Raw genomic sequence first — 12374 nt, 5'->3', positions numbered from 1 at the left:
CTCCCTCTTTCTCTCTGACCCTCCCCCGTTCATGCTCTGTCTCTCTCTGTCTCAAAAATAAATAAATGTTAAAAAAAATTAAAAAAAAAAAAGAAAATATCTTACCTAGAAATCTGTGCAAATGCATACATGCACATATTGCTGGGGCTCTCCCACAGCCACGGGAGGGGCCACTGCAAGAGGAGGGCAGGAAGTTTAAGCTCTGTTAGCTTCATGGCAAATCTCTCTGTGTTTGTGTCGAATGAACCTGACATTCGGCATTTAATCTATCTGAAATAGAGAACCTGGTATCCAGTAGAGTTGTTCATTAAAAAATTTAAAAACAATTTTTTTAATGTTTATTTATTATTGAGAGACAGAGAGAGACAGAGCACGAGCGGGGGAAGGGCAGAGAGAGGGGGAGACACAGAATCCAAAGCAGGCTCCAGGCTCTGAGCTGTCAGCACAGAGCTTGACGCGGGGCTTGAACTCACTAACCATGAGATCTTGACCTGAGCCGAAGTCAGATGCTTAACTGACTCAGCCACCCAGGCGCCCCCCCAAAATTTTTTTTAATATTTATTTTTGAAAGACAGAGGGTGAGCAGAGGAGGGGCAGAGAGAGAGAGAGACACAGACTATGAAGCAGGTTCCAGGCTCTGAGCTGTCAGCACAGAGCCCAACACAGGGCTCGAACTCACGAGCTGTGAGATCATGACCTGAGTAGAAGTGGGATGCTTAACTGACTGAGCCACCCAGGTGCCCCTAGAGTCACTCATTTAAAAAAAATAGGTATTTATTTTTGACACATAGAGTGTGTGGGGGGGAGGGGCAGACAGAGAGAGAGAGAGAGAGAGAGAGAGAGAGAGAGAGAGAGAGAATTCCAAGTGGGCTCCACACTCAATGCCAAGCCTGATGTAGGGCTCGATTCCACGACCTTGGGATCATGACCTGAGCAGAAGTCAGAGGCCCAACCGACTAAGCCACCCCAGCGCCCCCCAATTCTTGTCAGCTTCTTCAAACATATTACAGGTAACATTTCAGCGGGGCTCATACTCCCACCAGCACCGTGACAGAGGCCATGACACCTTCCCATTACGAGGATCATCAGTCGTGGGCTGGACTTTGTGACCTGCTTCCCAAGAACCAGACATGGAGGGGGAAATACAGCGACTGTATGATGAAGAAACACGGCAGACATTACTTGTGTTAGGATTCTCTCGAGAGACCTACTAGGAGATAATCGATCTCTCTTTCTCTCTGCCTCTCTCTTTCGCTAATGTGCGGGTCCTTATAAGGAATTGGCTCATGCAATTACGGAGGCTGAGAAGTCCCATGACGGGCCGTCCACAAGCTGCAGACGCAAGAGGGGCAGTTCTAAGTTCTGAGAGCCCGAGAGCTGACGGTATAGATTCAACTCTGAGTCCAAAGGCCCGAGAGCCAGAAGGGCAAGGGCAGAAGATGGATGTCCCCGCTCGAGCAGTCGGACAGAGAGGGGACTGGACCATTCCTCTGAGTTTCTGTTCTATTCGGGCTCTCCACGGGCTGGGTGACGCCCACCCATGGTGGGGAGGGCCACCTGCTTTGCTCTGCCCGGCAATTCAAGTGCTAATCTCTTCCTGAAACACCCTCACGGACGCCCCCAGAAATAATGGGCATTCCGTGGCCCGGTCAGGTCGACACATAAAGTTAACCATCACACCGCCTTGACCAAGAGACCGAGGTGAGCCCCACCGGCGACGGGTCACGGTGATGTCGTGCGCCCCGATATGATGTGATGGGGTGGGGGGATGCATCTCACCTCTGTGGTCTTCTTTCCAAAACGCCAGTCCAAACAGGAGGTGAAACCTCAGAGAAACCCAGATTGACAGAGACTCGATATAAGGCCTGACCAGTCCTCTTCTAAACTGTCAAGGTCATGGAACACAAGGGAAGACTGGGAAGCTGTCACAGATGAGAGGCGCCTAAGGAGACCTGATGACCGGAAGGAATGTGGTGCCACCAGTGGACCTTGGACAGAGAAAGGACGGGCGTGCGAGTCTTGATCTCAAGGTTGTGAGTTTGAGCCCCAAACTGGGTGTAGAGATCGTTTAAAAATAGTAAAATCTTGGGGCGCCTGGGGGGGCTCAGTCGGTTAAGCATCTGACTTCGGCTCAGGTCCTGATCTTGCGGTTTGTGAGTTCGAGCCCCACAACGGGCTCTGTGCTGACAGCTCGGAGCCTGGAGCCTGCTTCGGATTCTGTGTCTCCCCCTCTCTCTGTCCCATTCCCACCCACACTCTATCCCTCTCTGTCTCTCAAAAAATAAATAAATGTTAAAAAAAATTAAAAACAATAACATGTTGAAAAAAACAAAACAAAACAATGCTGATGAAAATCGAGGAAAGTATGGAGCTGGCTAGTAGTGAGAGAGCAATACTGATCTATCAATCTGGACAAATGTGCCGTAGTTAGGTAAGTGATAGGTGAGGGGCACGTGGGAGATCTCTCACTCTGCAACTTTTCCGTAAATCTTTAAAGTATTCCTAAACAGGGGTACCTGGGTGGCTCAGTCGGTTGAGCGTCTGACTTTTGAGTTCGGCTCAGGTCATTTCCCAGGGTCGTGGGATTGAGCCCCGCGTCGGGCTCTGGTCTGAGCCTACTTGGGATTCTCTCTCCCTCTGCCCCTTATCCCTGCTTGCGCGTGCACGCTCTCTCTCAAAATAAAAATAAAAACGAAGTATTCCTAAATAAAAGTGTATTATATAAAAAATCAGGGGTGCCTGACTGGCTCAGTTGGTAGAGCATGTGACTCTTGGATCTCAGAGTTGTGAGTTCGAGCCTCACATTGGCGGTAGAGATTGCCTAAAAATAAAATCTTTTAAAATAATTTTTTTTTAAGTTTATTTTACTTATTTTGAGAGAGAGAGAGAGAGAGAGAGAGAGAGCGCACATGGGAGGGACAGAGAGAGAAGGAGAGAGAGAATCCCAAGCAGGCTCCGCACTGTCAGCACAGAGCCCAAGGTGGGGTTCAAACTCATGAACTGTGAGATCATGACGTAAGCCGAAAACAAGAGTCAGAGGTTCATCCAACTGAGCCACCCAGCCGCCCCTTAAAAATAAAATCTTAACAACAACAACAACAACAACAACAACAACAACAACACAACTCTACTTGATTTCCATAGGGTCAGGGGAAGGATGGGTGGGGAGTAATTTTGTTTAATGAGGACAGAGTTCCGATTGAGGAAGACGGAAAACTCTGGAGAGGGACAGTGACCACAGCAGCACATCAATGCGGTTGCATTTCATGCCCTTGAACTGTGCGCTTAAAAGTGGTGAAACCAGTAAATTTTGTGATCTTTATATACCTTATCACAATATGAAAAATACTCTTGATTTTTTTTTCCCCCAAGAAAACCTCACGGCTCACATCCAACCCATCGCTAAGTCCTGTCAACTCCACAGACCCTTCTGGAGCCATCACTTCTCCCCACCTCCACCATTTCCAGCCTAGTCCACTGCCGTTGGAACCACTCCCCCAAATGATTCCTTCACTCAGAACATTCCAATGGCTTCCCAGAGCCCTGAGGAGAGAAGCCCCGAGCTCTACATGATCTGGCCACCTGGTGCCTTGTTAATCTTACCTCTGGCCACCTCTCCTTTCCTCCCCCTGCTGCAGCGTTACTGGACTTCTTGATGCTCCTCCAAAATACCACACCTGTTTCCACCTCGGGGCCTTTGCACAAGCTGTTCTCACCGAGCACTCTGCCGCTGGATACCGGCCTGGCCTACGTCTTCACTTCATCCACGTCTTTGCATAAAAGGCAACTGCCCACAGAATCTCCCCCAGATCACCCCGCCATAACCACTTGTTCTCGCTCCAAGTGTTTCTTGACCCTCTGTTTTTGTTATTTATTATCTTTACCAATATAAACATCCACATGGAATTTGTTTATCGTCTGTCTCCCCAAATAGGACGTGGGATGGTCTGAGGAGGACCTTATCTGTCTTTTCAAAAAGCTTGTGGCCCCAGTGCCTAAAAAAGGGCTCAGACGTGGAAGGCACTTTATGAACATTTGTCAAGGGAAGGAAGATGGTCAGTTCTTGAGTAAAACATTTCTAGTTTGTTCTTCAAACAGACACTGACACTTTCTTTTAAAATTTATTCCAAGTTTTTTTTTAAAACAGTTTTATCTATCTACCTTCAGATAACCTAAGATAATGTCCCTATCTCAAGATCCTTAACTTAATCACATCTGTAAGGTTCCTTTTGCCAAGTAAGAACATTCACAGGCACAGGGGGTGAGGACACAGACATCTTGGGGGCCATTATTCAGTTTACTTCAGGTTACTTTCAAAATTTCTCTTTACATTGGTTTTCTAGTTCAAACATGATGGTTCTAGGGGTGTGAGCGCGTGTGTGTGTGTGCACATGTACGTGTGCATGAGAGGGAGCTTCGTGTGTGTTTGGTATTTTGCCAGCTGACCCCGTAATATCCTTTTTCTAAAGGTTTATTTACTTTTAGGTAATCTCTGCACCCAACGTGGGGCTTGAACTTGTGACCTCCAGATCAAGAGTCGCATACTCCTGAGACTGAGCCAGCCAGGGGCCCAGACCCAATAACGTTCCTTATAGAGGGGCACTTGGGTGGCTCAGTCTGTTAAGCGTCCGACATTGGCTCAGGTCATGATCTCACAGTTCATGAGTTCGAGCCCCATGTCCGGCTCTGTGCTGACAGCTCAGAGCCTGGAGCCTGCTCTGGATTCTGTGTCTCCCTGTCTCTCTGCCCCTCCTCTACTCATTCTCTGTCTCTGTCTCTCAAAAATAAATAAACATTAAAAAATTCTTAAAAAAGTAGTGTTCTTTATAGAAAAAGAAAAAATCTATTTATTTTTTTCCGGTCAAGGATCCAGCCCAGGGTCACGGTTTCTACATGACGTCCTGGCTCTTCAGTTGTCCTTAGATCTGAAATGGTTCTCCAGTCTTTGTCTTTCGTGACATTGATGTTTATTAAAAGTCCAGCCCAGTCATTTTGTAGAACGTCCCTTAATTTGGCTTGCCTGGTGTTTCCCCCTTAGATTCGGCATGCGTTTTGGGCAGGAATGGCACAGAAATGGTGAAGCCCCCGCCTGGAGCGTCACGTCGGGAGGCGTGGGATGTCGGTCTGTCCCATTACTGCTGATGTCCACTCTGATCGCTTGATTAAAGGGGGGTGTTTCTCAGGTTTCTCCACTTTTATTAAGGTGCTGATTTTCCCTTTCTAATCGGTAAGTATCTTGCAATCAGACACTTTGAGGTTATACACGTTTCTCACCACGTTTTTACCCACGAGGTACATTTTGCACATCGGACCTAAATAGACGTGCAGAAATAGCCTTATTGGTTTGCTTTTGAATTTAGAGCAGAAACGTTCTCAAACAAGGGAAGAGAGGTGCCTTCATTAAATTTTCAGATCCGGAAAGTTCACATTGACAGAATTGCTTCCACCATGTAAGAAGCGGCTTTAAAATCACCTGCCCAGCCCGTGACCTCTACGCAGAAGGGTACGGTTACACAGACAGGGTACAGAACTGCGGCCGAGCGTCAGAGTGTGGCCCAGCTCTAGGATTTCGACAGTGGTCCAACTAGGGGACATTGTACAGAACCGCAGACCGCCTCACCATGGACTCCAGAGCGGACACGAGGAACGTCACCACCATCCTGCTCTCTGAGGCCTCCTCGTTCTCCATGGGCAGGGCAGACACCGCCACCTGGGCCATGATCCCTGTCCAAGAGAAGTAACAAGACAGTGAGTGGTAGAAATCCTCAGTGACCTCTAAGTACGCATCTAGAGCTGGGACGGTTCTCACAGATGACCTAGCTCCCACCTCCCTTTATGGGGGAAGAAACCGGGGCGCCTGGGGGGCTGAGTCGGTGAAGAGTCCAACTCTCGATTTTGGCTCTGGTCATGCTCTCATGGTTCGTAAGATCGAGCCCCGCTTCAGGCTCCATGCTGACAGCGTGGAGCCTGCTTGGGATTCTCTCTCTCCTCGCTCTCTGCCCCTCTTCCCACCAGTGCTATCTCAAACTAAATACACACTAAAAATAAAATAGAATAGAATAGAATAGAATAGAATAGAATAGAATAGAATAAAAAATAAAATAAAATAAAATATAAAATAAAATAAAATAAAATAAAATAAAATAAAATAAAATAAAATAAAATAGGGGTGCCTGTGTGGCTCAGTCGGTTAAGCGTCTAACTGGTTCAGGTCACGATCTTGCAGTTTGTGAGTTCGAGCCCCTCGTCGGGTTCTGTGCTGACAGCTCGGAGCCTGGAGCCTGCTTCGGATTCTGTGTCTCCCTCTCTCTCTCTGCCCCTCCCCTGCTCACGCTCTGTCTCTCTCTCTCAAAAATAAACATTAAGAAAATAATAATAAATAAATTCTCTGAAGACACTTGAGGATGCCTTAATTAGATTTATGTTCTTCCTGAGACAGACCATAGGCTAGCAGAACCATTAGGATGCAAATGTTTTTGGTTAAAACTTTTTATAAATCAGTCTCCCTATTATGAAATAGAATGTGACTTCATACCAGGCATGACCTGGCCACGAGTGATTGAGGAAATATACACACTTCAACTTGAGGCTTGTATTTTTTTTTGTATTCTTTTTTAAATGTTTTTATTTATTTTTGAGAAAGAGAGAGAGCACAAGCAGGGGAGGGGCAGAGAGAGAGAACGAGACACAGAATCCGAAGGAGGCTCCAGGCTCTGAGCTGTCAGCACAGTGCCTGACACAGGGCTTGAACTCACGAACCGTGAGATCATGACCTGAGCCCAAGTCGGAGGCTCAACCGACTGAGCCACCCAGGCACCCCCAATTTGAAGCTTTTAAATAATGATCCTAAAACCTTTGAGTGTCTTCTTGTTATCACACCCATTTTTGAGAACAAGTAGAAGTCTGTAATTATAAGCTGTTTATGTGTGGGTGGTTTGTAACATGAAAAAGGACATGGTGTTCCATGTGCTTAAAATAACCTCCAAGTACAGAGGTCTCTCAATGAAGCGGAGCATAAAGCAATCAAAGTGGGGCACTCATCTCTGAACTCAAACATTGTTTATGTCTGCAGATTTTATTTAGCAAGGGGAAAAAATGGTCAAAAAAATGGATCACTCGCAGTTTCCTTTTAAATAAAGGAAAGTTTTTATTTTAAAATTATTTATAATTGCTGTATACTAGATCCTTAGTAGGATTACATTTCACATCTTTGGTTATTAAAGAAAGACCTGTTCGTGTCATTTAAAAAATTTTTTAATTAAGGTATAATTTATGTAAAGTTCATTCTTTTGAGTGTAAGATCTGTAATTTTTTTTTGAGAGAGAGAGTGCGCATGTACACACATGCAGGGGAGAGGCAGAGAGAGAGGGAGAGAGAGGATCCAAGGCAGGTTCCATGCTGTCAGCAGAGAGCTGGATGCGGGGTTCAAGCTCATGAACCGTGAGATCACGACCTGAGCTGAAGTCAAATGCTTAACTGGCTGAGCCACCCAGGCGCCCCAAGAGAAGTAGGCTTTTTAAGCTTTATAGGAAAGGACTAAACTGTTTTCCAAAGTGGCTGTACTATTTTGTGTTCCTATTGCTAACACATGAGAATTTCAAGTGCTCTGTATCCTATCTGACAGAGTGTTGTCAGCTAAAAAAACAAAACAAAACAAAACAAAACAAAACAAAACAAAACAAAAAGCTGTAGGGGGGGTGGGGGCAGGGGTCAGGCAGTTAAGCATCTGACTCTTGATTTCAGCTCAGGTCATGATCTCATGGTTCATGAGGTAGAGCCTCACATTGGGCTCTGCACTGATGGCAAGGAGCCTGCTTGGGATTCTCTCTCCCCCCTCTCTCTGCCCCTCTCCTGCTCCCGAATGTGCTGTCTCTCTCTCTCTCAAAATAAATAAATAAATAAACATTAAAAAAAAAAACCAAACTTTTCCTACAACAGAGTCCCATATTATAATGGAAGTAGGTACGTCCAAAGGCAAATTCACCCATGGTCAAAATTATCTTAGGAAGCAATAAATTATCTGTCCCAGAGGGAACATTTTCCTTCTATGAGTTAATTGTTTAGGGAGCTGACTTCTAGCTCTTTATCATCCGATGCAACTTTGCCAACACTACGCACATTTTTTCAAGGCAGTGGTACTGAAACATGTCAACCACTCAGAGTGACTTTGAGCTGCGTATCAGAAGGCCATTCTTCTTGGGTCGGGGGAGGGCTCCCTTTTCTTTCCGAATTTTGCCATCAATGACTGTATCTTCAGAGTTCATGTCTTTCAGCCACAATTTTAATATTTTCCATCTGTCTAAAATCTTATCACCTATTTGGCTGGTCACCAAGCAGCTACTGGAACACGAAATGCCACTGTTTGATGACTCACGTGTTGATGGCAGGACTACTACATTCACTGTGACCATGTCTCTGATCGTAACCCTTCACGGAGTCCCGCCAGCCAGTTTTCCCTGCAGTGTCGACATGGTTTCTTCCATTAATCATCCAGTGAACTAGTTTAGGGGCCACGATGTATGAAAAACACACATTTTTTAAGAGATTTTATTTTTAATCAATCTCCACACCAAACCCGGGGCTTGAACTCACAACCCTGAGATCAAGTGTCACACACGTCCCACCGACCAAGCCAGCCAGGTGACCCGAAAAAAACACATTAAAAAATATATTTACTTATTTTTGAGAGAGAGAGAGAGAGAGACAGACAGAACGAGAGCCCAACAGGCTCCACACTGTCAGCACAGGCCCCGATGCGGGGCTCAAACCCACGAACCACGAGATCATGACCTGAGCCGAAACCAAGAGCCGGACGCTTAACCGACAGAGCCACCCCGGGTGCCCCAAAAAGCACATTTTAAAACACTGGAATCCCATATGGTGCTTTGAGATGCTCCTGTTGAGAGGCCCCTGAGAACTGAGACCCTTTAAGGGACTGGAATATTCCAGGCTCCTGTGTCCTGCGTGCTCGTAAGTCGGATGTTCCTCCACTGGAACGACAGAAGGTGCCTAAAATATTTAAATAGTGATTTTCCTCTTTTCACTGTTGCAATTCGACCATGGCTGAACTCTCCTAAGTCAAGTGCAGGTATGGACACCACTGTATCTATTTCATTTTGTGTGCCATCCACGTGCAGGGGCCGTGCTACTCTTCTCCGTGTTGTTCCAACTTGAGCCTACGCGCTGCTGAAGCAAGCACCGTCGTTATCTCTCCTTTTGCACGATTTTTTGCATGGAGACGGTTCTAGCAAAGCCTGCCTGCAAAACCCAAGAGTGAGCTGCTTGATTGACATCTGTTAGTGCCCGTGGTACAGGTATCATTCCTGTTAATTACACCACAGTAATCCCTAAGAGGACTGTGATGTCAAAACTCCGGTTTTTACAAGAGAATACATGATAGGCAAAATCAAGCAAGGTGGAACTGAAAAGGATATGATCACTTGGTATTGACTGCGCTACCCGCAATGACAAAAAAGCGAGTGTTGCATAATTATCGTTTTGTTGCATCCTTCACCTAGCAACGAATGCAGGCAGGAACCTTGTCTTTTCAATTTTCTGACTTAGAAGACCCCATCCAGTCACGGAGCATCAGAAATAATGAAAGCTGGGGGCGCCTGCCTGGCTGAGTCGCTGGAGCATGTGACTCTTGATCCTGGGGTCGTGAGTTTAAGCCCTATGCTGGGTGTAGCGATTACTTAAAACAATACAACGAAACATGATTAGAAGCTGATCTGGGGTCTCCCACCCTGAGAACATTTTCCAGAAAAAAAATCACTGCATTCTCCCCCCCCCCCTTTTTTTTAAAGTTTATTATTTTGAGAGAGAGAGAGAGAGAGAGAGAGAGAGAGAGAGAATACCAAGCAGGCTCCAGGCTGTCAGTACAGAGCCTGATGCAGGGCTTGAATTCATGAACCATGAGAACATGACCTGAGCCGAAATCCAGAGCTGGACGCTCAACTGACTGAGCCACCCAGGGGTCCCCATGTTTCATTCTAACAAAGCTAAAATTCCTTAACGGTGAGAGCTTGTACCACAGAGTAAAATCTCCCAAAGCTTACCTGGTGATTAATTCTTTTCTATTCAAATCTAAAGAATAAGCAATGTTCCTTTAGATCAGAGATTTTACACAGTGCTTAACCTTTTGCTCTTGTATTTATTGGGTTTTAAAAAGTATATTTATTTGAGCAATCTATACCCAATGTGGGGCTCGAACTCCTGACCTCGAGATCGAGTGAGTCACAGGCTCTTCTGACTGAGCCAGCCAGGGGCCCCAATTTTTTTCTAAGACTGGAGATGTAAACAAAACAAAACAAAACAAAAAAACCCTCTCAAATCTCACATATTGTCCCAGCAATCCTTGAGGGCTGTGGGTCTCTCCTGCTCAATGCAAAATTTTGCTAATGGAAAGCAAACATCTAGAACAGGAGTAAACAATCTGCAGCCTGTGGGTCAAATCCAGACTGCCACGTCTTTTTGTAAATAAAGTTTTACTGAAACACAGATGTTTCCATCTCAGCTGTAGCTGCTTTCCTGCAAAGACAGGGTTGCATGCATGTGACAGAGACCGAAAATACTTGTTATCTGGCGTTTCACAGAAGAAGTTTGCCCATCCCTGACCCAGCATTCACTTCCATCACCTATACTGGTCATCATTTAGAATGTCATCTGCTCCATTTGGCAAACCCCTCACATCTTGAAATGGTGGCCCAGTTTATTTTTCAGACTGTTGCTGGGTTTTCCTTTCCAAAGGTGAATTTTTCAGGTCTCTGAGGCCTTTATTTTATTATTAAAAAAACTTTTTTTTTTAATGTTTATTTATTTTTGAGAGCGAGAGAGAGCACGAGCAGGGGAGGGGCAGAGAGGGAGACACAGAATCCAAAGCGGGCTCCAGGCTCCGAGCTGTCAGCACAGAGCCCGACGCGGGGCTCGAATGCGCAAACTGGGAGATCGTGACCTGAGCCGAAGTCGGGACACTCAACCCACCGAGCCGTCTGGGTGCCCCTCGGAGACCTTGATTTTAATTAAGTTCCTGAGTTGTCACCTTCTCCAAAGTTCGGGCCACAGTAAATGGGAACTATAAACTCAAGTGGACCTATTCACCATTCAACACAAATGTATGGAGGGGGTTAAAGGTACCGAGTTCCAGTCATAAAATAGGAAGTCCTGGGGCTATGACTCACAGGATGGCAACTGGAGTTAACAACACTGTACTGTATGTTTGAAAGTTGCTAAGAGGATGAATGTTAGAAGTTCTCATTACAAGAAAACAACAACGCGTGGGGCGCCTGGTGGTTCAGTCGGTAAAGCAGCCAATTCCTGACCTCACCTCAGGTCATGATCTCATGGTTCATGAGACTGAGCCCCTTGTCCGGCTCTGTGCTGACGGTGCAGAGCCTGCTTGGGATTCTCTCTCTGCCCCTCTCTGCCCCTTGTCTGTGCTCTCTCTCTCTCTAAAAATAAATAAACACTAAAAAACAAAATTTGTAACTTACATGAGGTGATGTTGCTTAAACTAGTTGTGACCATATTGCAACACATACATATAGCAAATCACTACACTGTACATCTAAAACTAACACAACGTTACATGCCGATAATATCTCAATAAAGCCAGATAAAAACTTAAAAGAAAGTAACAACAGGGGTGCCGGAGTGGCTGAGTCAGTTGAGTGTCCGACTCTTGATTTCGGCTCAGGCCATTATCTCAGAATTCGTGAGACTGAGCCCCGTATCAGGCTTTGTGCTGGCAGCATGGAGCCTGCTTGGGATTCTCTCTCTCCCTCTTTCTCTGCCCCTCCCTGGCTCATGCGCATGATTTCTCTCTCTCTCTCTCTCAAAACAAATAAATAAACATTAAAAAAAATAACAACAGGGGCACCTGGGTGGCTCAGTCCATTACATTTCTGACATCAGCTCAGGTCATGATCTCACGGTTCATGGACTGGAGCCCCGCATGGGGTTTGTGAGTTTGAGCCCCACATCAGGCTCTCTACTGTCAGTGCAGGGCCTGCCTTGGATCCTCTGTCCCCCTCTCTCTCTGCGCCCCCCACTGGTGCGCTCTCTTCCTTTCAAAAATGAAAGAAACATAATTAAAAAATACATAAATAGGGGCACCTGGGTGGCTCAGTCGGTCGAGCTTCCGACTTTGGCTCATGTCATGAACTCGCAGTTCATGAGTTTGAGCCCTGCGTCAGGGTCTGTGCTGACAGCTGGGAGCCGGGAGCCTGGAGCCTGCTTTGGATTCTGTGTCTCCCTCCCTCTTTGCCCCTCCCCTGCTTGTGCAGTCTCTCTCAAAAATAAAGATTAAAAAAATCAAAATAAATAAATATCAATAAATTTCAAGACAACAAGGTATTCTATTCTGCAATTAGCAA

The 12374-nt window shown here is 45.9% G+C and overlaps 1 protein-coding gene and 1 non-coding gene across 7 annotated transcripts in view; both read right to left on the bottom strand.

The window, feature by feature from the left end:
• LOC109250625 (general transcription factor II-I repeat domain-containing protein 2B) overlaps positions 1–12374 on the bottom strand; it is a 49518-nt gene that overhangs the window by 34822 nt on the left and 2322 nt on the right. For 4 of the 6 annotated variants that reach the window (XR_002073112.2, XM_019421717.2, XM_019421713.2 and 1 more), the window contains exon 2: positions 5621–5724. Coding sequence is in view for 4 of the 6 variants with exons in the window: in XM_019421717.2 (XP_019277262.2) it covers positions 5621–5719 (99 nt within the window). In the remaining 2 variants the exon portion in view is untranslated. Of the gene's footprint in view, positions 1–1779; positions 2056–5620; positions 5725–11326; positions 11451–12374 lie in introns of those variants that run through there. The other 2 variants (XM_053893992.1, XM_019421714.2) reach the window with 2 other exon arrangements.
• LOC128774778 (U6 spliceosomal RNA) lies at positions 9092–9199 on the bottom strand. The gene has a single exon (XR_008419246.1). It is a non-coding gene; the product is annotated as a U6 spliceosomal RNA (small nuclear RNA).

Source organism: Panthera pardus, unplaced genomic scaffold (genome assembly GCF_024362965.1).
Source record: "Panthera pardus isolate Hobbes unplaced genomic scaffold, ASM2436296v1 HiC_scaffold_4, whole genome shotgun sequence".
Taxonomy (NCBI): domain Eukaryota; kingdom Metazoa; phylum Chordata; class Mammalia; order Carnivora; family Felidae; genus Panthera; species Panthera pardus.
The sequence above is the reverse complement of the archived record's forward strand: the minus strand, read 5'-3'. Positions and strand labels throughout refer to the sequence as shown.